We start from the raw sequence: 27,103 nt of genomic DNA, 5'->3' as shown, positions 1-27,103 counted from the left end.
CAACAACCACTTATGCCAAATCCACAAGATTATTTCCTTAGAAGAGTAAGAGATTTGATTTTTTTAGTTTTTGGGTTTTTTTTTTTCCCAACGATAGAAGTTTTGGAGCCAGGAAATCTTGATCAGTGCTCCTTAGTGGCTTTTCTGTAGAGAATTTTCCAAACAGAACAAAAATATTGAGGCCAAGTTAGCATCAAAACATGTCAATATTTAATGTGAGTTGGGAACCTCCAGAACATAGCAGCTACAAGGATGTATATTTGCAGTGTATGAGAAAACTTGGTAAAACTGCTGCTTATGTTAAGAAACAGAGAAATCTTGTTGTGTCATCGGATAACTCTGATAATGAAATGACAAAGGATTTTATCATATTAGCAGTTTTATGGGTAATTTATTTAACCGTATAGAACTACCTGAAGTCGATAAATTTCTCTCAAATCTGTGTGAGACATCTGCATGTGTGAGAAGGATATGCAGACATGATGGGGCAGCAGTTCTCTGTTTCTGATAACTTATCTGGAGATACAGAATATTTTTTAAAAGCAAAAGTATTTTTCATAGGCGTCTGTATCTTCAGATAACTGCAAGTCTTTACGTTGCTTTAAGCCTAGTCGGTTTGTGAAGTTTATTGCCTGAAGCTTGGAATGTGCTTCTTGTGTCACTGAGGAGTGCAGAGATAATGATGAATATTACTTTACATTTTCAGTTGATAAGAAAATTCATTGGAAATGCAGCATTTAATATATGTCAGACAATAGCATGTTTGACCTTGGCATGTTCCTTTGTTTCTGTCTGTCTCAAGTATCGAGAGAGATGGGAGAAACTGCTGGTCCCACTGGTATCAAAGTTCATATTGAATATGGACTGTGAGCATATTACTAAAAAGGTCTGAACACTGAGATGAAAAGTCTTGTGTTATTAATGTGAGGTCCAAAGTGGCCTTGTATCATAGATTTATGAGCAAAATATTAATTAGTAAACTGATAGAAATTTCAATGACAAAATTTTGCTGCTTTAGTTTATGAGGAAAAAACTGTGCAACAGGCACCTGCTTGTTTCATTTTTGTGAATGAAAATCAAACCATGAAAAATGATATCTCATGTTACATAACACTGAGATTTTGGATCTGACAAATGCTTGAGCCAGGATTAAAATTTTTCTCATGACCTTCTTTTGTATACACAGTCATTCTGTCCAGCAGTAATTACAGAACGAGAACAATTATGTAAATGCATCATGTCCCTTTGAGGAGTTTTTGCAAAGCAAAATATATAATATTTTTTTTACAGTACCTTCCCCCAGATCCCCAATTATTTCATTAAATTGGCATTTTAAAGGACACTTTCTGTTCCTTACTTTTATTTAAAAACACAGCGCTGTGTTTGAGATGATGTGTAATCCCCTTAGCAATATTTTAAACGATAGAGGGGGTCTCTCTCTTTCACGGAGTGGTCTGCAATTTTGATTAAGGCATCATTAGTCCTTTAAGTATTATACTCATGCTGTGCCAGTAAATTGAATTTCCTTTTTGCAAACACTTGGCACACCACCATGAAACCTAGATCACAAATTCTCAGAACTATGCTACAAATATTTTTTTGAAACTTGTTAAAGGCAAGCATTTCTTTACAAGTTTTGGTCATTGGTCTACAGTGCCATTTTAATGACTCTTGACAGCAAATCTTTATAATGTTGCTTTTGCCAAATCATGCGTTACATTTGAAAGCCAACTTAAGAATGCAGCTAATATACTTTGACTACTGCATTCAGGCTGGAATCTCAAAACTGCTTAAGCAATTTTAACATGCATTTTAATCGTTTTGGTTTGGTTTACTAGAGTGAGATTTCTGAATCATTTTGTAATCTTCGGAATTTTTCACTTCAGTATACAGCTTATATTTATTCAAGACATGTAAATAATTACACTAATTTACTACGCTAATTTAATTTACCCTGCAGTTAAACCTCTTTCAGGTTGTGGATAGCTTCAAGCTACTCAGTGTTTTTTCCACCTATGGAATTTGAATAAGGAGGAGAATCTTTAAGCAGTCACGTTTAGGAACGACTTGCCCCTGTACTGGTGGCTCTGTCCTGGTGCATTATGTCTTCTGTTTTCCATAACCTTCTTCAGTAACTAAATGTCAGGGGTTGAGTAAGGTGAGGATGGTGTCAGACTGTTCTCAAAGGTGCATGGTGATAGGACAAGAAGCCACAGAGGCTGCAATAGGGGAAATCCTGATTAGATACAAGAGAGGAAGAGAAAAAAAAGTGCAGATGTAATTTTAGAAATTCATTTTGACAAGTGTCTTGATCAAAAGTTGAATTGGGATTATCTCCAATTATGGTATGATTCCTTTTGCGAGCAGTGGGGTTGCTTCATCTCTTACTATCTTTAAAACAGTCCGACAATAGTTGTGGAAAAAAAAATGTTCCCAAGAAGCTTAAGTTTCTGGCAGAGACATTTTCCTGCTTTGTTTTTGATTGTCATTGCTCAGGAACTGGTGTACATAAACTAAGACCATACTCAGAATTTATATATGTGATTTATCTTTCAGTGGGAAACAACCAGGAAAGCCATGATAATTTGTCTCTCCCCTTAATGGAGTCACATTATTGACTGGATGCTGATGTTTTCTGAACAGCGGTTAAGAAATGATACAGTATAGATTTTCATAATGCCATATTAATTCTTTCTGTCTTGTAGCATTTACCTTTGGTTTGAGTGTTCTTTTAGTACTTCTCTATCCATCAGCTAGACATTTTTCCCTTCTAAGATTTTGCTGCTGAAGGAAAAACAATTTGATCGTTGACTATTAGCAATGTATCTTTTTCTTGCTAGGTCCTTCAGGCCTGATTTTGTCCTTGTTCGACAACATTCATTCAGTATGGCAGAAAATGAAGATTTCCGTAACCTGATCATCGGAATGCAGTACGCAGGCATCCCTAGCGTCAACTCCCTGGAATCAATCTATAACTTCTGTGACAAACCGTGGGTGGTAAGTGATGCACCAAAAAGTTCTGCTGGTGCAAAAACAGTTAGTGACTTTTTTTTTGTTTGCTTGTTTAGTTCCCTTCCATGAATACTGAGTATCAAACTGCAAAGTTAGCAGAGCGGTGAAGCAATAGTGAAAGGAATAAAAAGTAAACTAAGATACTTAAATCATTTTTTCAAAGAGCCAGTGTAGGCAGTGTGGAGACAGAGAGAAAAAAGTATTTGTAGGACAAATAATGAAATAGGTGAGGAAACTAACGGAAAGCCTATCCACTGCTAACATACTTCCTCAAGTGAGGAAAGTGTGTTTATTCACAATTTGTCTGGGAAAAGCAAGCTGAGAATATTTTTCATATTTGTGGTTTTTGAACATAATTTAAACAGACTTTTAGCCAGTGTTTTCCTCATGCCTGTGAAATTTTTGGGGCTATGCTTTAGCAAGGAGATCTGAAGCTATTAGTTCCCTCATTTGAAAGCTCTTTTCATAATCTTGTGCATATGGGGTAGGAGTTGGTCTTTTCAGTTACACCTAGAGTAATGAGGTACACTGCAGAATCGCTGATATTTGCCAGGTAGTGTAGAAGCCAATTCAGTTTTTCGTTACATGCTTTGTAGTGATGGAGGTAGAATTTGGTGATCTGTTTGGTTCATAGAGAACTAAACATTAGTAGGGACAAGTTAAAATGTGGTGCTGTGAAAGATGACTATCAATGGTGCAATCACTGTTCCTTTAATAGATGTATTCAGTTGCCAAGAGCTAATGAAACTTTAAAGAATACCACTTGTTATAAATAGCCAAAGCTTCATAACTTTCTTCCTCTGATGTCTGGGTAAGAAAAGAACAGTTGTCAGTATTTTTCACACCGAAGGAAAGTTTTACCGTAATACTTTTTATTGCCTTGAAGATGTTTATTTTTTCACACTAACTGAAAATCCCTCCAAAAAATTGCCAGCAGATTTTAACATAGACCTCTTTCAGCTGATTTTATCATACTTCTATGTTGCAGTAAACTCCAGTGGGGAATAAATAATTGATGGAGCATTTATGACTTCTCAGAATACATATGGTACATTGCTGACTCCATTATTTTAATACATTGCATTTGCTATGCTGTGTGGCATTTCTTAATGCTTTGATTCATTGCATGCAATAAAGCTGGGTGATGAAGCAATAACAGTAGCATTTATATGCAATAATGATGCAAAAAAAGTAAATGAATAATTCCTCCTTGTAATATTCTTCTGGTGGCATTAGTGTCATGGCTGTTCTTCCACCAAACCAATAAAGATATCTCTTACAACTGGTCTTGTTGCACATAAAATTTCTCTGCTGATTCTTCACTCTATTATAGTAATAACTGGGGGTAACTAGGAGTTGTAGGAATATTTACTATAATAACTGGAAGACCTGACAAAAGCAAACACAAGGTTACATTTGTAAAATAACTGTCGTGTTCCATATCTTTTCTTTTTCTATACAGTACACCTCACAAACAAATAATAAAGTACTATGCTTGTAAGGTCTTATTTGAATTTAGAGTTATAATATTTTTAAAATAGTCTGGAATTATGGTAGAGCTTTTTAAAGGTGTGACATAACAGTTCATGATGAAATGGCTCTCTTCTGAATTGCCATATCTCTATCTTTGCTTTTCGCAAAAATTCCCTTTTTGGCTGAAATTTCTGTAGTTTGTCTCAGCCTAGATATGAATGACATGAAAATATTTTTAAGCTGATCTTATTTTATTTGAACATAGAGAAGAATGATTTTTTTTTTTCTTTTGAGATTTTTCCACCTTGCCATATCTACATCTGACAGTAAAAATCTGGTTTGTTTGAAATACTCAAATTTTGCACAGCCTCAGCAAGAGTCCATTTCACATCTCTTAGGTATTTCCTCTCAGAAATAACTATTCTACAGACATTTTAAAGTGTCAGACAGGTCACCTGCTTCAAACTGGCATCTTTCATGTTTTAATTATCTTCTACAGTTCCCTGAAGTGGTCTTCATTAAGGTGGATAACAGAGAGAGCAGGGCCTGAGCGTATGCCCCCCACTGCAAGTCCATGGACAGTGAGGCTGAGTTGGCAACGATCACGTGTTGTGAACATGACCATGCTTTGCTCCACCAATGGCCTCCATAAAACACCACCAAAGGCATTTTAACTATCCGTGACCATAAGCGAAGCCTGCAAATGTGTGGTTGGTTCCCACTCTGAATATGTGGTGGCACTGTACTTTAGCTGGATCCTGCTTAGGAGTGTGGACTTTTAATTTGAGCACAAAAGTAGTTTCTGTACAAACACGAGGGGGCTTGTTTGGGCATTTGACTTGGAATATCCTGACTTTCTGTTCTTTGTGGTAGTGGGAGATGTAGAGACAACCATGTTCATCCTAGAGCATCATGGAATCTTCCTCAGATTTAGGAAAGGTAAACACTGCAAGAAGTCATGCAAACCTGTTTCAGCCAAGCCCAGAATAAATACTCTGAGGGTAAAAATGCATTAATCCTTTGAATCAGCCAATTTCATGAATGTTCAAATAATGCAACAGAATCCAGGGACTGTTGGCTTTGCTAATATTATCTTCTGGCTTGTTCGATTACACCTAACTCACACGCGCTACCCTGCCTGTGTGAAATCCCTGCTGCAAACTGTAGGCTAGTTTTGGGCACCTTAGGGTGCACTCCTCAATCTGTTGCTGCGTGCTAGCATTAAGTGTAAAAACCATTGACGCCCATACTGTGCTCCTAGATGTACTTTAGGCCAGTGAATCAAAGCAGTGTTCCCGACTGTTAAAATGACACATATTTAAGCTGCAGTGATACAAACTTAGTTGAACTGTAACTAGAAAAAACCTAGCAGAACTACTTTGCAAGTTCCTTGATCGGAAACCAGTTCAACATTTACAGCACTGATTAAAGGTATTGAACCACCTGCCAATCTCATCTCTTATATACCAAAATTCATGAGTTGGTGAAACTGAAATTGTACGTTTGCAGTTAAGTTTAAATTTCTGTTCTATTTCTATATTCTGTTCTTTTCTAAATTTCTATCTAGAAATTTCTATTTTCTAATTTCTTCATCATGGCTTAAATGCTAGAATTCACTCTAATTCTGATTACATTCTATATTATTTGTAGTCTTAACATTCATATAAAAAGAAAAGTAGGTTCCACTTCATACACATATGTATCTTTTCATAAAGTACATCTGCCTGTCAGAAAGACTTCCAGAAGGCATATTCAGCAGTCATGACTGCCCGTGTCAATTTTGCAGTAGCGCAGGTAAGCGAGCATGTGCTTAGACTTACCATCGATGAGCCCCCTTTCTTCATAGCTTGTACAGGATGCCTTTCTGGACAATTCCTTTGTTAACACGGGTGACCTGATACTTTTATGAAAACTATTTCTATAAAAATTGAAAGTTCAAAAGCCTTATGAAAAATTAAAAATCAGAAGTCTAGATAAAGCCATAGGTAACAATCTTTATTAATTGATGAGAAATCGATTGACTTTCCCACAGGTAAAATGTGAGTCGCAGAAGTGAATTGCAATTTCTATAGCAGCAGAAAAAAAAAAGGGTGTCCAATGGAATGGGCCTTTAAGGGATGAAAAATTATTGAATTAGTCATGGGCAATTGATCTTACTTACATCAGTGTTTAATCAGGAGTAGTATAGAATTGCTGGGAGGGGCAGTCAGGAAAGTTAGACTAGTTTTAAAAGGGCTAGCGAATAAAATGAGAGTTAGAATCCAACATAAAAGAGCTTTGTTTTTTCAGAGTATCAGGTCTTTGCTTGATCTGATGTTCTGAAGAACATACAGCTCCAGAGGCACAGCATCTGTTTTCAGCCCTGAGGACAGGTTCACACCCTGCGGTATAAACTGAAGCACCCACCTTTAATATTTCAGTGGAACTGCCTCTGCAGACACACGTGGGTTTCTATGTCTTTGCCAATAGGTGGTCAGCAAATTTGTATTTAATCTGAGGTATATTACTGAAAGATGGGGGTGTGGTGGGAAGGTTGCCAGGAACATACTAAAAACATTTCTGAAAACAAGTCTTAAAGCTTGTGTTTTCTGGTCTGAGGACATACATAGTTCCTTTGAATGCATGTCAAAAGTTCAAAGCACCATATAACCCTTTGAAAAGTTAGGATGCTAGCAACCATGGTGAAGAAAATATTGAAATGAATGTGTGTGGTGAGATGTTTGCATACTGAAGTATGTTAATGATTTGGGATTATTACAGTACTGTTATTTCACTTCTGTGATAATACTTACCACCTACCCTATGAAAAATCTGTGATCCTGGCTTGTGAGATGGATTTCACTTAAATGCTAGTAAGAATGTCAGACAGCTACTTACCTAGGGGGGGAAAGCATGAGTTTTATAGATAAAGACTAAGTTCTTTGTTAGTAAGTGCATGCAGAGCTGTGGAGGAACCGTTTTAAGGTTCATACCCTCTCTTTCCACGTTGGATGTTTCATTGCGTTGTCATGTTGCAAAGTCTTGTGCGTGACTTGTCCCATTCAAATGAGATAAAAATTTTACCTGGTTTAATTTACAGTTACATCGAGTTAAGGTGAGGCAAAAATGTATACTTTCCTCATTGGATTCATGATCCATCTTATACTCATGTCTAATGGTGTGCAGAACCTGTTGTAAAGCATTTATGAAAGTTTTATAATAGTAAAAAGGAAAAAAAAAAGAGCATAATTAATTACCCAAAGTTATGATTTTATATTATTTAAAGTAACAATCTAGGTATTTTATTATCTGTTTTCCTTTAGAAAATGTCATTCAAGAAATAAGTGAGACATGCCTTAACTGAGGCTTATGAGATTGTATGTAATCTTTCCGATAGCATACGATGTAGGTAAGCAAAGTAAGTAATTGTGGAGGCTGGAAGTAACTGGAAAATGTGATGATAATGACAGTGCTTGCGGTAATAGGTAAAATCTCATGCTTACGATTCAGGCTGGGGAAATAATATTTAAAAAAACCCCACGATTTTCCAGTGTATTGGGTTGAATTTTTAAAAAATTTCTTCTGTCCTGCATGCATCCTTTTGCATACTTCCTATTAAGATTTATGTGAAATTTGCACATCAGTTGAACCCTGCTCTTGATTTTAGCTTTAGTTGCCAGTATTGGTGATAGGGGTGCAGTCTTGGAATACCACAGAGCATTAGCTCTTCACCCACACTGTGTATAGCAGATTGCCAATGAGTGGAATTATGTGGTGAGATAGAGCTAACGGGTGAGTATACTAAACATGCAGACTCTGACTTACTTGCAGGGACCGCAAGGTTCAATGTCTCTGGCTGCTATAGATAGAACACTTTATGTCAGTTAAACCTGGACTGTGATGTACTAATTACATGCATTAGAGTAGCTGGATTGCCGCTTCTAGGTTCAGATAGCGATAAGCTATTCAACACTTACAGAATTGCTGCAATTGTATAGACCGGGTGTACATGATTGAAGAGAAAGAAAATTCCCGTAAAATTACTCCAATTCCATGATAGCAGTTCTGGTTCCTTTAATGCAGAGGAAAAACATAGCAGCATCTGTAGCTGGCTGCAAATCTGTTCTCTTGTTAGCGTGCCTTGGGAGGCTACGTAACAGTGGTTGGTATAGAAGGCTTCAAGGATCTGCTGATACATTAATTACACATTTACTCTGGTGAAGGAGAAGGCACAACCTACAACATAATAATGGGTCTACAAAAAACATTTGTGAGCACTGTGACCTTAATTAGCTGTTGCCGTGCTGGTGGAAGAGTCTGTATTTAGCTGGAAATACTGGCATGATGTGGTCACGGAGGGGATGTGGAAAGCCCACTGTAGCGTGTCAGGCTGCTGCATAGCTGTAACAGCTGGTGAAGAGACATCTCCCGCTGCGTGGATGGGAAAGCCGGGTGCTGAGCAGGCTTGGCCTCAAGTGAAGTAAACTTTGTTGGCGTAGCGACAAACTGCTACATCAGTTCAGTAATGTGGGCAATGAAGGAAAAAAATAGGAACTGTGTTCTGGTCAAAAGCTGGCAGAGTGGAATTAAGACCCAGCAGACAGACATATCTGTGTTATTTTAAAGACAGCGGAAAGATCCTGGCATTTTTTACGTAGAGCTCCAGATGTGAACCCGTCTTGTACTGAAACATCTTCAAAAGATCACTGGGACTTTGCTTCATTGTAGGAATTTATTGTTATTGAGGGTTTTAAATGTAAGAGAAGTGCCATAGAACACTTTGTTATGCCAAAATTTATCTCCCTGCTCATCTGCAATCATTCTGAGGGAGGGCTGGTTATGGCCTTTCCTTTTGTCAAACTTGGTAGTATTGTAAATCTCACAGTTCTTGTTTGTTTCTTTTCCTACAGTTTGTGAGCAGAGCGCCAAATACTTTTTTTGCAAGTTTGTTGAGATCTTTCTTTTTTGCTCCTTTTGCCAAGCTTAGGTAATTCTATGCCTTCATGTGTTGTATTTTGCGTTGCATTTCTCATTTCTTTTGCAGATGATTTTCTACTTACCTGTCTTTATCCTTCCACTCTTACTGAACACTTCATTTCTCTTTTCTTATGTTGCTTTCTTCAGAAGGTCTGTTTTAACTGCCCTTTCTTGCTTTCTGATGGTATTATCGTACTCTCCCCACCTTGTTTTCTCTTCCTTCATGTGTTGCTGTTAGAAGTTGCACTCTTGTGTTTTTCCTCCTCTGAGCTATACTTTAATAATCTTGAGCAACAGACTGGGGCACTGGCAGGAATCTTGTAGGCACTCTGCAGGGAGGAGCATATAAAAGAAATGAGCTCTGTTCATTCCAGCTTCCTGTTGACACACATTATTGAAGCTATGCTAATAGGCAGACACAACCACACAGATGAGTTTCAATATTGTGTCAAAGTATCTTCTGGAGAATGAATAACAAATAAAATGAATGTGTGCAAGAAGAAAAGTCCTTTGAAAACCTATTTCTGTAAATCTGTGAGACCTTTCAATGCTATTCCATGCCTGGTTTAGAGAAATTATAAATTTCTTACCGAATATGTATTGCACTATAAGAAAATTCGGTGCTTGTTACTAAAAATAAGATGCGTACAATAATGCTGAACAATGGGCTAGAATTTGGCTGGTTATTGCACTTCTCTGTGTGCCAGAGGGGATCTTGCTGAAGGTCAAGGCTAAAAAATGCATACCTGCAATCTGGCTTCAACTCAGGTAGGGAAGACATTTAGGGACGTTCACATTTAATGTCTGTTAACATTATAAATCTTAGAAATGTTAAGACCTGTATTTTAGTCAGTGGCTATAGTTTTATATATTTCTTTAGATGAAACCTGGAGCCTGCACTGAACTTTCTTGTCATTTCAACCATTCTGGCAAGATTGACCTACTTGCTAGATAATGACGGGGACACTGGGCAGCCAGTGTCTGCCCAAGCCGGTTGTTTAATGGCCTTTTCCTACGCCTGTACTTCAGGAAGCTCCTGTAGCAAGAGCGGTTCCTTTCCTTCGCTTCGGGACTGGAAGCCAGGTGCTGTCCGTCTCTTTCTCAAGCAGTGAAGAGTTGCTTGCTTAGGCACTGGACACAATCGCATGGGTGGTAAAGTTTGAACAGCTTCATGTGATAATGTGTGGCAATCTCCATAACAAATTCCATTTGCCTATTTGCAAATATTTACGTGAATGGTAGAGGTCTTTCTAAAACCCGTTTTGTGGCTTATATTCATGTGAAGGATATTGGATTTACAGACCCAGTGAGGGCAGACATCTGTGTATCTATAGGGCAGCCAGAGATCAAACTGTCCACATGTGCTGCTCTTCCAGCACTGATCCGAGCAGAACTTTCTTGAGCATAAAGAACTGTGGTTTAATTCTCTGTCAGCCAGTGAAGATTTTGGCCTCTTTGCTCAGTCTGCCAGTTAAAGCAAAACACGATGATGGATTTGTAGTGCGAGAGCTGAAAGTAAATTCACACAACTGTCAGAAGGAAGGTAAAACATTTTAAGCTTTTTGGTCAAAAGACAATTTACTAGCAAGTTTTAATATGAAATTGGAGCAAAGTTCATAAACATTCATTTAAATGCATAACAAAGAAATCTAAATACATTAAACCTAGCAGTGTGTTTTCCTCTTTGCACCTCTTTATAGAGCTGTTTTAAGGTTAATCTATTCTTGCAATAGAAAGGGAATATTAAAGTCTTGCTAAATGATTTTGCTTTCCTAAAATATGTAAGCTCAACAGAAATTTCCTGAAAAGAGCAGAGACTCTTAAAAAATGAATATACCTCAGTGGGGTGATGATTTGTTTTCTGTTCCATACAGCAAGTAATTTTTACAGCTCTATATTCATCAATCTTTGCTTGAACTATGAAGTACTTTATATATAAACTGACTGTGTATATATTTTTTTTTTTTTTTTTTTTGCTTTGACCAGCATTTACTGCCATGAGGCCAATTTAATGCAAAAGTAGACGCAGATTTTATTACCGCATTCTTGAGTTTTGTACTAGGTTGTTGTCACTTTGCCCTGTTCCTCTCCACACTAAAGAGCAGCAGTGGGAGCTCTTCACATCCATTGCAGACTTTCACTGCATTCAACATTTCTAGTGGCAGAAAACTGAAACAGCCTTTTAACCATTTCTTAGCTTCTACGGAAAGAAACTATATTTAAATAAAGGCTATAGGATTAATCTGAAAAACAGGACTGTAAAGCTGTGGTTCATATCCTTTGTATTATCTGCTGTTCCTACTACAGTACTGAAATTCAAAACCCCTCTTTTGTGCTTGCTCAAGTCAAACATCCATAATTGAAGGCCAGATTATGAAAATTAAGCTTGATTTCTTGTGCAATCTTAATATTTAATTAAAAAGGAAACCTGTGTGTTATATTCCCCATTAAAGTACTTAAGATAATTATTTCTAGCCAAAATCTAGGTAGAGATTCTATCTGCTTCTTTTATATATGACCATGGTGCCTCAGTGATGAGGAGAATCTGGGGGCTAGACTCCCCTTCCTGAAAAAGGAATTGTCGCCCGTCCAGGAAAATCCCTCCCATTGTGCTGGCCCCTCCCTCGCAATCCCCACTCTGTCCTGTCCCCTCTCCCCCTCTACACGAGTCCTGTTCTCCCACATGATCCTCAGAACGCCCACCAGTGCTGCTGTTGCCGTCTGATTTCCTTGCTCTCGTTCCTTTATATTTAGCTTCCATTCTTATCTCCCATTCACATGTGAAATGGATGCAAAGCGTGCTTGTCCTTGTTTCTTTTATGAGGTGCAGTAACTAGCATACCTCTTCTGTGAAGTGTCTTCTTTAGTTTATGGTGCAGTTTAAAATGCTATAAAGTATTGCACTGTTTGGATGCTGGCCACCTCAGAGAAGTCCTCTGGCTTCCTGTGCTGGGCTTAAAAGAGAGTGTGTTGGCTGGTCTTGTCTGGGGAACAGCATTCTACCATTGAGCTTTGCTAGTGGATCATTTGAATAAAAGTTTTTCAGATTTCCTTATCATGCTGAAATGAGGGAAGCATCTCGGGACGACAGAAAGGTCCATGTAGGTAAGAAGCCCAGTTTGACTGAGTTTGAATTCTGTGAACAAAGTTGTAGATGCATGTGATCGCATCTATGTACAATTCAAGAGGAAAAAAAAGTATTTTAACCACGTGTTTAGCTGTAAAATGGGATTTACTTGTTACTTCAATGGTTAAGTACATAAGTACTGCTTTGTTTCTGAAGATAACTTCATACAGACCCATCTGAACACCTGCACAAAATTTCATTAACTACAAGACTCCTTAACAATGAATATGGGAGGGCTGTATTGGCAAAAACCCGATTTGCATTAAAAGGTAGATAGATTTCCTCCTCTACTGTGAAGTTCCATTGAATCCAGTATTTTTATAAAAACTTACTGTTTTAACTGGAAAGTCTCAGGATCTTAGTATCTCTAAAAAATCCCACAAAACAGTAAAATCTCTTTTTATTGTAGTGAGCCCCAAACCCTTTTGAGAAGTGCTTGAGCACATGCCCAAGTCCCATTAAAATAAGCAGGTGCACAGATGTTTCCTTGAAGAGGACACTGAACTCGATGTTCCCATAATAGTGGAATAAACTGCACATTCTCATTGCTGCCAAGTGCACCCAAGAAGGAGTCCTCACAGCTTTTATTTGAATGACTCAGTTCCATAAACTTCTTTTTTCTCCTCTGTAACTTTTCATTCTGAAATAAAAAGTTCCAGAAGGCTTCTTGATCTCGGCCTCATGGTACTAATTTTCACGAATTCTTTTCTAACAAACATGTCTTGATCGGTTTTCTACCTTTTATGCTCATAGCTATTTTTCCTTCGTTTTGATCTGCATGTCTTCCTTACACCTCGCTTTCCTCACTGTTTACACATTTTGTCACTGCCTCTTTCATTAGCCAGGGTGTTTCTCATCCCCAGATGCCTTGCTACCCAACTTTGCAAGCCAAGATGAAATGTTTTTATGTCTCTGACTGTGATCCTCTTCTAGTTTGGTTTTTTGTTTGTTTGTTTTTTGGGTTTTGTTTTTTGGTTTTTTTTAAATCCTGCTTTTCTAGCTGTTGTAGAAAACTTTTTTTTTTCCCCTTTCATGGATGCACTCTGGTAATTTGTAAGCAAGAGCTCTGCATACAGTTCTTTCAATGGCATGAAGTTTTTATTTAAGGCTTTTTTTTGCATCCTGTAGAAATTCTTCATGGTTTATATATCTCATCAGATGTGAAAATTCTGACGTGAAAATATTCCAGCAGTTAATTACAGCAGTGATTAGCAATTCGAGAGATGTGCCTCTCGGAGGCAGTACAGGCTGCAGTACTCATGCTGCAGGAGAGGTGCAGAAGCCAAATAAACGCCTTTGGAAATTCTGGGTAACATGGAGCAGAGTCACCCGATGGTTCTGGGAAAGGTCAGCACAATCCACACAGGCTTAGTAGCTCCATCTCAGTAGATGCAGACAAGCACCCCAGAGGGTAAGGAGGGAGCTGGAGATAAAGAAGGTGAGGGCATACCAGCTGCAGTCAAAGGTGCAAGGAAGAGATGCTGCTCGTCCCAGAGTGATGGGTCAAGCGGCAGGACTTGAATAAAAGGTGCAGTGGGGGTTTGCAGCTCAGCTTGGTGAGGCAGAGATCATCACCATGTTCTCGTGTGAGGCTGGGCTGCCAAAGGGTTAGGAAACAAGTCGTCTGTGTTATAAAACTACCACTTGAATTATGATGCAGGGTCCATATAAGTTATCTTTCCATTCAGAGTCCAACTGTGTTGTCTTTGGCTTTGCATCGTAATCATGGAAAACTACTGGAGGAACACCAAGTTCTTTTGTCAGTTCCCATCTTTTCTGTATTCTGTTAACGTGCCCAAACTGATTTGTAGGCAATGTTTCATTGTTCAGTTGCCATGTCAAACTTCGAATTGACTTTGAAAGTTTGAATACTTTCATTAAGTTGTCTGTCAGCTCCTGCTGACAGAAAGAGGTACGTAAGCTACAGTCAGCAGTCTGTTTCCCTTGATTCTTGTATTAGGTATCAAATAGCAAATCAAAAGTGCATGTACTCAGCCTTCTGGAAAAGTATTTAATGTTTACTAAAGCATAATAGAAGAAATGTAGGCCAATCGCAACAAAGAACAAATATTATGAAGAGCATAACAAGAGTAACACAAATACTTCCCATTACTATTACCTAGGTAATAGTAATTAAAAAAAAAAATCAAAACCCACAAAGAGAAAGAGAGAAACTGTGTTTAAAATACAGGCATAGTGAAAAATCTTGATTAAAGTAAATTGACTCCCACAGAGCACACGTGTCAAATGAACCCTCCCAGCCCCTTCCACACAACTGCTTAATTTCTTCTCCCTCTGAAGGGTCTAACCCTCTCAACCTGTTGGCCACCAAGGACCCCAGTATGTTTGTGCGAATGACACTTAGTCCGTGCTTTTGAACATCTCTTACTCTTACAAGGCAATCATGTTTTTCTGGAATGACCAGCCACATTTCCGAGCCTCAGCCTAAAAATGGACATTTCAGCCTAAAAACGGACTTCAGGACATTTTTCACAGTCCTATCTGAAGAGGATAAAAAAGTCAATGCGTCGTCTTCTTTATTAGTTTCCTATAATAGACATGTAACATAAAACAGCCTATAATGTAAAACAGCTCATCTTTCAGCTTCCTAACCTACAGACCCTCCAAGAGACCTCTGCAGGTCGTTATGGGGAGAAGGGAGCTTCCCTTTGTATATTGAAAGGGAAAATCCAGTTGCTGCGGCCCCCGTGCACGCTCATGTGTAATGAGACACATATTCAGGCATAATTTTACTCTAGTGTGCATTTCACAGAGAAATACTAGGAACCTCTACAGCATTTCCATGGAAAGCTGTCTTTCATCAATTCTTAGTCTTACAAAGAAATGATTTAAGTATACAGTAGGATGAAGGTTTTACTCTGTCTAAATGTTTGATCAGCATGACAACCCGATTTTTAAACTGTTTTGCATCATCTGCTTTTAAGTAATACATGTTCAAAGAAAGCTGGCAGCAACACTGAATATTGAGATCATATTAGAAACTTAGAAATTTTATTTTAGTAATTTCACCCACAAACACTGATACACATTTAATAAATTTGGGAAAAGGCAAATTTATATATGGAAATCCAGAAGTAAACTGGTATTGCATTACATTTCTTCACTCTGTAGATGTGCCCACACCTTAGAGCAGTCAAAGATGAATTAATTCTCAGCTAAAAGCACCATTTTTTTATGACAGAGGGATTCAAAAAGTGTTCACCCATCAAAGTTTTCCTCTTTCTCTAGTCCTAGAGAATGCCAGCTCGTCTGGTTTGGTGAAACAGACTATGCAGAGAATTTTGTGATCATTTTAGTCGCTACCATGAAGTATTAGATGGCCGGTTGGAGTTCTTCCACTGTCAGTAGAAGCAAGCCTTAACTTGTAAAGAGCACAGATAATGAATACTCACAATAAAGGGAAAATCTCTGACAGAAAAGGTTTTATAATACACAGCTCAGTGGTACTTCCCTGATAGCGAACAACTATACAGGCAAATGTGAAGTAGTTTGTTGCATGAAAATCTTACCAGGAAATTCTCCCCTGGCATGGACAATGATACATATCCTTCAGCGTGGCGAGAGATTAGAAGCTTGCTGGGATTAAATGTAACACAAAGCACCACCTGGAGTAATTAATTTTAAATATCATATCTAATTATCTTTGAGGAAAAAGTTTGTGCAGTTTGTTCAGGGAAAAATCTGAGCATTTCAGGGATGACATACATGTAATTAACCACATTTTAACTCATCTAAAGTGATAAGTAAAGTCATTATTCAGTCTTTAATAGAAAGATCAGTTGTCCTCTGGGTACGCAGCCCCCTGAGCTGGCAGACAGGGATGGGGAGCAGAATGAAGCCCCCATAATCCAAGGGGAAATGGTTAGTGACCTGCTGCACCCCTTAGACACACACAAGTCTACAGGTACTGAGGGAGCTGGCAGAAGTGCTCACCAAGCCCCTTTCCATCCTTTACCAGCAGTCCTGGCTCACTGGGGAGGTCCCAGGTGACCAGAGGTTAGCTAATGTGACGCCCATCTACAAGAAGGGCCAGAAGGAGGATCCGGGGAACTACAGGCCTGTCAGCCTCACCTTGGTGCTGGGGAAGGTTATGGAGCAGATCATCTTGAGTGCCATCACGCAGCACGTACAGGACAACCAGGTGATCAGGCCCAGTCAGCATGGGTTTAGGAAAGGCAGGTCCTGCTTGACCAACCTGATCTCCTTCTACGACAAGGTGACCCGCCTAGTGGATGAGGGAAAGGCTGTGGATGTTGTCTCCCTCGACTTCAGTAAAGCCTTTGACACGGTTTCCCACAGCATTCTCCTGGAGAAACTGCCTGCTCGTGGCTTGGATGGGTGTACTCTTCGCTGGGTAAACATCTGGCTGGGTGGCCAGGCCCAAAGAGTGGTGGTGAATGGAGTTTACTCCAGTTGGCGGCCGGTCACAAGCAGTGTTCCCCAGGGCTCTGTGCTGGGGCCAGTTCTGTTTAATATCTTTATCAATGATCTGGATGAGGGGATCGAGTGCACCCTCAGTAAGTTTGCAGATGACACCAAGTTGTGCGGGAGTGTTGATCTGCTTGAGGGTAGGAAGGCTCTGCAGAGGGACCTGGACAGGCTGGATCGATGGGCTGGGGCCAGTTGTATGAGGTTCAACAAGGCTCAGTGCCAGGTCCTGCACTTGGGCCACAGCAACCCCATGCAGCGCTACAGGCTTGGGGAAGAGGGGCTGGAAAGCTGCCCAGCAGAGAAGGACCTGGGGGTGTTGGTCAACAGCTGCCTGAATATGAGCCAGCAGTGGGCCCAGGTGGCCAAGAAGGCCAATGGCATCCTGGCTTGTATCAGGAATAGCGTGGCCAGCAAGACTAGGGCAGCGATCGTGCCCCTGTACTCTGCACTGGTGAGGCCGCACCTCAAATGCTGTGTTCAGTGTTGGGCCCCTCACTCCCAGAGAGACCTTGAGGGGCTGGAGCGTGTCCAGAGAAGGGCAACGGAGCTGGGGAAGGGTCTGGAGCACAAGGCTGATGGGGAGCGGCTGAGGGACCTGGGGTTGTTCAGCCTGGAGAAAAGGAGGCTGAGGGGAGACCTTATTGCCCTCTACAACTCCCTGAAAGGAGGTTGTAGAGAGGTGGGGGTCGGTCTCTTCTCCCAGGTAACAAGTGATAGGACAAGAGGAAATGGCCTCAAGTTGCGCCAGGGGAGGTTTAGACTGGAGATTTGGAAAAATGTCTTCACCGAAAGGGTTGTCAAGCATTGGACCAGGCTGCCCAGGGAAGTGGTGGAGTCACCATCCCTGGAGGTATTTAAAAGACGTTTGGATGCAGCACTTAGGGACATGGTTTAGTGGTGGGCTTGGCTGTGCTAGGTTAATGGTTGGACTCGATGATCTTAAAGGTCTTTTCCAACCTAAACGATTCTATGATTCTGTGATTCTAAGTTAGCAGAGTGATTTTTTGTAACTGTGCGCTGCTTGATTACAGTACAGTCTATGAAGTCAAATTTATAGTGTTCCATTCTCAGTGTAATGAAACCCCATAAAGCTTTTACATGAAATCAAAGGGAGTAAGTGTCTTTTTTGACTAAGTATTTCTTATCTGTATCATACTTCATTGGAGAGGAGAAAAAGTACAGCTGGTGCTCTGTTCCTTTATGGAGGAACAATCTATAGCCTAAATGTGAAAGCATTTAATCCCTGGTAGAAAAGAGAAGAGCTGACATTACAAAGAATGTTACAGAATTCCACTGTTTTCCTGTTAAAAAAATAATCTGAAAACCATAAATACACATACCTGAGAATATCTCTCTCTGAGCTGAAAATAAGATGCAAAATTTGGAAATGAGAATTAAATTCAGCTAGCTAAAATAAGAGCTAAAAGAACTTTTTTCCACTTTCTTGGTTTTTTTAAGATGTTGAAAAGACTCCTGCTGAAATATTAAGCTCTGTGAGCTCTTTTTTTAGATAATTGTTAAAATCTCCCAGGGTTTTCAGCATCCATATAAAATACTTTATTTACATATAGAGTGGCTCTACCAGTATTCTCTATTTCATGAACATCCCATATCTGAAAACATTCAGCATTGGATTAGATAATAATTCAGTAGTTTATCATCTAAAAAGACAATGCTCTTGCTTAGGGAAGAATTTGATAAACTTTACTGTGCTTTAAATGTGTAATTTGCAGTCATATTAGCTAGCCCAGTAAAACAAAATATTTTCAAAACCCTAATCAAGGCAAAGCATTAATATGGTCTTTTGGTTTGGTTTGATTTTTTTAATAAAGTCTAAAAAATGTCAAATCAAACTTAGTGTAGTTTCCCGCAGACCTTTAAAACCTGGTTTGGGTAAAAAAGCAGGCAACATAGTATTCTATAACCAGCCTATTTGTAAGCTCTGTATAGCTTCCAAACTGTCCAGACACAACAGGACTTTCAGAAGTGGTCTTTTGCTTTAGTCTGTATAACTGATGTTTGTTTGGTTCAGCTGCTCAAAAGGCAAATATAAAAAAGGTGTAGTCCAGATCACACTTACAAATTGATAGAAGTTCATTAAAACATCAATGACATTCTTTTTCATAAATTGCCCAGTAGGAATCAGCAAAAATAAGATATATTTCTAGCCGTTTAAGAATGTACAATTACAATGCCAAAATCTTATGTGAATTTGGGTCGAATTTATCAAGTTGCTTTTTTGGGGGAGAAAAGTTTGACAAGAGATGTAGACACACAGGTGACGCAGTGTCCCAGCAGGGGCAAAGGATAAAGCATTCCCCCCAGCTATGGGAAATCTGAGTTATTTCTCTCCTCTGCCTCAGGAAATTTAAATCTACTTTTCCTACATGCTATTTCATAGCTTCATTACTAGATTAGAGGGTACTTCAGAGTGATACGTGTGTATTATCTGTGGTTGATACTATTTGATTTTAAGTAAACAAACATTTGCTAGTATTAATCTGAATTAGAGCCTTCTTACCTCTTGAGTGAATGCCACAACCCCTACAAATAGTGTCAGTTTCTCACTGTGTTTTGCTTGCTTTCCGTGAAAATGGAAAAGAAAATAAGGAAAGAATCACAGGAAATAGTCATATGACTTTTTTTAAAGGTTTTTACTTAAAGATAGGTAAATAGATTTATTTTAACATAACAATTGTTTGGCAAAAATCATGTATTTAATATGCAGTATTTGCTTATGAAATTTTGGATTTGGATCTTGGATAAGAACAGAAACAAATAGTAAGTTGTCAGGAATCCTATTTGCAAACCACCTTATTTTGGTAGCTGTGATAATATTTCCTTTCCTTGAGGTCTGTTTTGTTCAGCACACTATCCAACTAGAATTTCATAAGGGTTTGGTGAAAACTACTCATCATTAAGGTATTTTCCACTGGACTTCAAAATTGAAATATGTGTTTTACCAAACCTAAGTAAACACCACTAAATGAAACAAATTCTCTATGCCAGCTGGAAATGCGATGCAAAGCTTTCATCATTTTTTTCCCCTTTAAACAGTTTTTACTATCCCTGCACCCTAAATTGCATTAACAGAGTAGGTATTTGATCAAACTGCCTTATGGACAGAGTTCTATTGTTCTTTGCTTTTTTCCCTGTTTGTAACCAGCAAATCCCACTATTCAAACTGTTGTGCTAAGTTGTTTATGTCTCATGTTGGCATAATGACAATTAAACACATCACAGGCATGTACAAGCCAGAGCTTTGCAGTCTTGAAACAATAGTGGTCTTCTGACTGCCAAAGTCATCTTGCTCCCTAGAAACCTCACTTGCTGAGCCGTGAGCTCAAGAGTGATTTAGTTTTTGAACTGTTACAACAGAAGAGTTGATCTGTTCACTAAAGAGAAAGAACGACCCCAAAATACATTTCTATTTAATAAAGAATTCTTTGTCCTCTTGTGTTTAAATGTTGTTTTGCTTTCTGTGTCAAGTTACTACAGTCCAGTGTATAGGTAGACTGGATATGTCGGGGAAGGGGCCCAGAAAGAAAACATTAATAGAAATGCCAATAACATGTAGCTGTTTAAATTATCAACAACTTTGTTGATTGTGGAAGAATGGCCATGTGGCTATGGCACGTGGCTAGAGCCTAGGAAATTAAAATTCTCTTGTTTGTTCTTCACCTGACTTGTTACACATGACACAGTTATCGCTTTGCTCTGTTTTCCAGTTTTGCAAAATTCTGTTTCAATGTCAGTGAGGTGCCAGAGGCTAAATTAATGTGAAATACGTCTGATCTTTGATTAAAGATGGCAGAAAATGCAAAATTATAATTATTTTATTATCACAAAGTCTGCTTAAAATCTAGAGACTATGAGGTATCTGAAAGCCAGCATTCCAGTGTATTTCGTCTTCTGTACATGTGAAGGCTTAACTCGTAGAGGTGGTGTTCTTTGTTGATCTGCATGTGAAGTTATAGCTTGGACGGATTAAAAAGGTGTGCATGTGAGAGAGGAGGAGAGAGAGAGTGTACAATGTGTATGTGTATTCGCTGAGTTTATGAAACACAGAAGACAAGAAGCAAAATGACAGTATGAGATCATTTTGGTAGAATGCGGTTTCTCTCCTAAGCTTTTTGTCTTGTTTTGCTTTATTTTACAGTTTGCCCAGCTGGTGTCTGTCTACAAAGCTTTGGGTCCAGAGAAGTTCCCTTTAATTGAGCAAACGTTCTATCCTAATCACAAGGAAATGGTACGTGCAAATACCAATACTAAATTTACTTACTGTCTCTGTACAACAGGAACTGTAAACACACAATTCATTTCCCCCATTTACGGTCTATTTTAAAAGCCATTTTGGAAGCTTTCAGAGGGATGAGACTGGGTGACCACTTGAAAGCGTTGTGATGGTTAACTGGAATATTTTCAGATGTGAAGGTAGTCATTTTTCAGCTAACCAACTTCAGATCTTGAAGAGATTAAATGCTTATAAAGACACAGAACAACTATTAAAGTGCAAGAGTTACTTTTATGGTTTGTTTTCAACCTAGTCCTTTATGATACGTTCAAAGTGTTTATTATCTTTGTGGGTGATGCACAAGGCTATGTGCCTGTCAGTGTAGGACTTTGAACTCATCTAAAATCAGGGTGTTTGTGACTTTTGATCTTCATGTACCTGAGCTGACATTGATTCCCAGTCCTTTACAGACATAAATGCATTCATAAAAATAACACTTACAGCCATTGCTCATGACCTGTCATGCTGCAGACATTTTTTCTTACTTTTCTTGTGGTTTCTAAACAGAAATTCTTTCCTGAGTATATTTTTCTAGAGGAAGTACTTTCAGCACTGAGAGAAACTGGAGGGGGGCTATTTGCTGATTGAATAGACTAGCAGAGAAGCATCCATTATTTTTAGAATATAATCCATTCAGCGTGTGTCACACAGCTGTGATTCAAGTACTGTTGCAAGGTCATGGTAAGTATGTTAGTTAGCTGTTTATGTAGGGTCCCCAAGCTGTAATTGCTGTGTGTCTTGTCTCGAGACTCTGGCTAGTGCTTCGTTATCATAGGTGGCATCTAAGATAAGCTTCAGTGACAGCAGTGGACTAAGATTTCTTCTGAAGTCTTCTTTCTCCCACGTCTGTCTCATCTTTTGGTAATAAACACAGTATGGTGCAGTCCTGCTGTATTTTTTGATGCATTGCAAGAGTGGTGGGACGGCTCTTCATCCTGCTTTCCCAGTTCTCTCTGGTTTCTTTGGACTACTAACTCACAGATGTTTCCACTTCTCTTGTCACATATGACACTTCTGAAGAGAGCTTTCACCACAGTTACGTATTTAGTAAATTTGCTACACAGAAGTTTTGTAGAGCCAAAGGAGAATGGTACTGATCCGGAGCAGCAGATCTAGATATTGTCCCAGACAGTCAAATCTTTTCAGAATGGAAGGGGTTTTTGTTGATGGATTTGTCAGGAAAGTATACAACTTTATAAAATTTCTATTTTTTTTTATGCAAAGGAAGTGGTTTATGCCTTGGGGATTCATTCGTAACAGGTGGAGAAGCAGAACCACATCTCATGTTTCGCAATATGCTTTTTAAAATGGTAATAAGTTTTATATCTCTCTATTTTCCTGAGAATGGCCAAGATTAAAGCTGATTTATAATTTCCTGCGCACAATTTATTGTTCTTTCTTCATTATTTTATCAGCTATTATTCAGGCTCCCCGGGGAAGTGGTCACGGCCCCAAGCCTGTCAGGGTTCAAGGAGCGTCTGGACGATGCTCTTAGTCATATGGTTTAGTTTCATGTGGTCCTGCGAGGAGCAGGGAGTTGGACGCGGTGATCCTTATGGGTCTCTTCCAACTCAAGATATTCTATGATTTTATTGAAAAAGCGGGGCTTTTTAATGCATTGCTGAATTGCAGTACATAGAAACAAAGAAAATATCCTATAATTCTGGGACAAGAGTTAATGTGTTAGCTTTTAATTTTTACATAGTGTGACCCTGTAGAAGTTCAGCTGCCAGTTCAACTGCAAACTGCTGTCTTGAACGACTGATTGAGTTCCAATTCAGTAAGAGAACACAAACAAGACAACATGTGTATGTGTTTATAAGGCATATTTTGCTTAAGAGTATAACAAATATTTGAGTGGGTTTTCCCCCCTTCATTCCTCTACATTGCTCATTAACGTCTGAACTGATAAGTTATTTGTCTTTTGTTTGAACTTTTGAATGTTAATGTTCTCCACACCTGAGTAATTTTTTACATATTTCTACATAATGAAAGTTAATCTAGAGAAAATGAATGCCTTTCGGGATTGCACTGCCATACGTGGTTTAGAGGTGCTGTAATACCTGATTGTGATGAAGCTCATTTGTTTGTTTCTTCCTTCTGAAGACATTATTTGGGACTTTGTGGCTTGAAGAATAATCAGGCAACATGGTACAAGATAGCATTTTATTCAAATTGCTGGAGTGGGTTGTAAAATGAGCTGAATATCAGAGTCTTCTGGTCGATGAATTGAAATCATATCATGCTATTTAAATTTTGTTGTTTTTTAAACACTGTTTATTAATAGCTGGCCTCATTTGCACTGACTTTTACGGAATTTGGTATTTACAGTTTAAAATCATTTTTGGTAGTTCCTCTTGTGTTTGTTCCTTCCCTTCTTATTCTCCAAATGGTAACCTAGAGCTCTCTCCCTCCCCTCCAGTGCAAACCAGCTGGGGGGGGGAGCAGGGGCAAACTCCAAATCTCTGCACTGAGTGTTCAGCTGAGCGTGCCAGAGGTACGGTTGGGCTTCTCTTTCTTTTGCTTCTTTCACGCTATGGTGATCATTTGTACTGAGGCTTTAGACGGCAATAAAAGGTAAATAAACAAAGATGCCATTCTTTTGTGTAAAAATGGAGCTGCTTTAATGAAACACTTTTTGAAACAGAAACATTCATCTCAGACTGATTAAAACTATACAAAACGCTGTAAGGCTTTTTGAACTCATTGCTAGTTGAGTCATCTCTACAGCCTTTCCCTCAGTAATTAGTTCCCTTTATTTCACTGCATTCCCACCTCCTGTGTTCTCTGTCATGATAAAAAACCTGGCTTTTTCAACTTCATTGTCGGACAATTTAATTAAAACTTAACTGGAACATTGAGAAAAAGGCAGCAATAGTCAAGGTGCTTTTTTTTCCACCATTCACCTGTACAGTCTCCCTTCTCTGTTCTTTTCCCTACTTTTGTCATAAGTCATGTGAGTAATTTTCAAATTAAAATCAAATGTTGTACCAGGCTATATTTCTGCTCTAACCTTTCATATAACACATACACAGTTTCAAGAAGTAAAAATAAAATGTTGTAAAAATAATCTGCTGTTGATAATATATCAATGCCACTACAGTAAAAATCTCGATAGGAAAATAACATATTCGGAATGCCACATTGTAGTTAATCCTTTTCATAATCTTTATGAGTGCTGAATCTCAGGGAAAATAAAAACTCATTCCGAGAGGGTTTTTTGTAAAGCTTTTCTTGCCATATTTATTGAGATGAGAAAAAAAAATATCTTTGTACCACCCATTGTGGGAAGTTTGGCCAGATTTATGGTCAGACAGAAATCAAAGTGGACGGCCATTAATTTTGAAACACCTCGTATGGGGTATTTTATGGCAGGTCAAATATAAAATGTTTTAAAAACTAATTATGGCATACAATTCATATTACAGTTTGTTCATAAATATCAAAGAAAACATTTATTTTTACAAGGTACATAAAGAAGGCAATCTGAGTTGGGCTAGTTGAGTTTAAGGTCTAATTACTATAAAACTAAAACAGAAACACAACTATGTTGAGTTAAAAAGCAGAAAATACCTGTTGGCTGCAGAGTGCTATTCAAAAGACACCGTTACATCAAATGGATTTGGCCACAAATGCTACACTGTACATGGATTGAATATTAATTAGCCATGCGCTTGATTCAGGCTTTGTATGGTTATTAAGCTCTTGCAGGCTTGTCTAGGAGTTGTTTTGGTTTGACATGAGGAAATAAGGCCTGTTTTTTAAGTCTTTTTGTAACGTAATATAAGTGCACAGCACTGACAGTAAATAGCATTGTCAATATTGCCTCTGCAATCTCAATTCCTTTTTGGAAGAAATGTAGCTTTTTTATATCATTTATGCAAGTAGCCATAATAAGTCTATGGTCCAAGTTAGTGTTAGGTAATTTTTTGTTTGTCTTTAGCAAAGCAGAAAACGAGCTAAGCTTTACATTTGGCAGCCCAAATATATGGTGTTTTAATTTAGGATTGTAAATTAGAACAGCAAAACTGATCTACAGTAAATAGAAAGTGAAACATTGAGTATTAAGGGACATATATTCCTCAAAGGAATAATGGCGTGCCTTCCGGTTGGCCTTGCACCATTTGCACTTCATTGGAATTATGTAAGTTTAGTCACAAAAAAAGTAAATAAGAATATTTATTCTCACAAGAGTGCTTTCAAAGCTGCCGTTGTCTGTCCTTTAAATATGGATTCATGCAATTGTCAAAATAAACATTAGAAACAGGAACAGAATATATCACAAAAATCATTTATACAGGTTTTTTTGCAAGTATACGTTACATATCCGATACAACCTATCTTAGGGTGTGACAAGATACAGGGGACACGCTGAATGTTATGTCCAAACTACGACTTCGTTGGATTGAATGGGATTAGAGATGCCTATACACTTAAAGAAGTGCGTATCTTCTTTGCAAGTTTAAGTCCCGATGGTTTTATAAGGACTCTATAGCAAACAGGCTACAGGAACTATTTGGAAAACTGGACTCTTGAAGCAGTAGACAGTAACAGCTCTGATTCTTAATGAGCCCAGAGGCTGGAAATGTCACACTGTGGTTAGCAGGAATGAGTAAAGTGTTTGTGTTAAACCTTTAAATAGACCTGATCTAACCAAACGAGAACAGAACTGTTCTAAATTCTCACATGAGGAATACATGAGAGTAATTTCTAACCAAAATTGGAATGAAGTGAAAGAAACCCAATGGAGAAAATTGGAGAGAGTAAAATATGTCAGAAATGGCAGCTATTACAGATTCATACCCTGCATGACGGCTCTCATCCAGTTTCTAGAACGCAAGCAGTTGGACGACTGTCTAAACTTTGGCATTTACTGAAACAATTTCTTAAGTTTTACCACTGTGAATTGAATTACTTTAGTAAACTTAAATATGTGTGAGATTAGTTACTAACTACAGTATCAATTCCTAAAAGTTAAGACACTAAAAAACTAAAAGGCAAATACGTTGTAACACTTCTCTAGTCTAAGTTCATGGGTTACCAAATTCCTTATGACAGAGTACGATGGGTATTGAATGAATGCAATGAGATGAACGTAATGAATGAAATGTAATGAATGAAAAATCATTAATGTGTAAATTTAAACTATCACATACGGTCAAATATTTGAGAGCTTTTTAGAAATCACTTGCAGTGCAAGTTATTCAGTATCTCTCGCATGTATTTTTACATGAGTTTCTAAAGCCAAAGCTTTTAACAGTGCTGAAATACAATGACCTAGTCACACATTTAGAGAGGCATTATCAAGTACTGCAGCTGCCGTGATGACGGACATGGTTTCTGTAAATGTAAGCAGTTTTAGCCTGTCATTATTTGCGTCGGTTCCATAAAATGCTGAAGCATTAGAACATGTGGCTTTTCCTTCCACAAGGTATAGCTAGTCCATAGGAATATTGAATTGGGTAAGAGCATTTTGATTATCAATGAAAGTTACAACTCTGTAGATAAAGAAAGCTATGACATAAGTAACATACAGAATATGGAGCACTGATTGTTTTAATCACAGAAGTGTTCAACTTGTTTCAACAGATAAGGATAAAAAGGGATTCTTGAATCTTTTTTATAGCACATTGTTATAATACTTTACATATACACTGTACAATAATTCTTTTGTATCAGAAGACTTTCATACAGAAAAAAATAGTTCTATAAAACATTCTGTAGTTCATCAGAAAGATCTGGAATAAAACAGGGGCTCTCTTAATCTGTAGGTTAACAGAAACAGGGGA

The 27,103-nt window shown here is 38.3% G+C and overlaps 1 protein-coding gene across 8 annotated transcripts in view; it reads left to right on the top strand.

Moving 5' to 3' along the window:
• Positions 1 to 27,103, top strand: part of SYN2 (synapsin II) — a 225,419-nt gene that overhangs the window by 104,991 nt on the left and 93,325 nt on the right. For all 8 annotated transcript variants that reach the window (XM_072876255.1, XM_072876254.1, XM_072876257.1 and 5 more), the window contains 2 exons: positions 2,841 to 2,997; positions 21,180 to 21,269. In XM_072876255.1, the coding sequence (XP_072732356.1) occupies positions 2,841 to 2,997; positions 21,180 to 21,269 (247 nt within the window). The remainder of the gene's footprint in view (positions 1 to 2,840; positions 2,998 to 21,179; positions 21,270 to 27,103) is intronic.

Source organism: Ciconia boyciana, chromosome 11, assembly GCF_034638445.1.
Source record: "Ciconia boyciana chromosome 11, ASM3463844v1, whole genome shotgun sequence".
Lineage (NCBI taxonomy): Eukaryota > Metazoa > Chordata > Aves > Ciconiiformes > Ciconiidae > Ciconia > Ciconia boyciana.
This window is presented reverse-complemented; position numbering and strand designations above follow the sequence as displayed.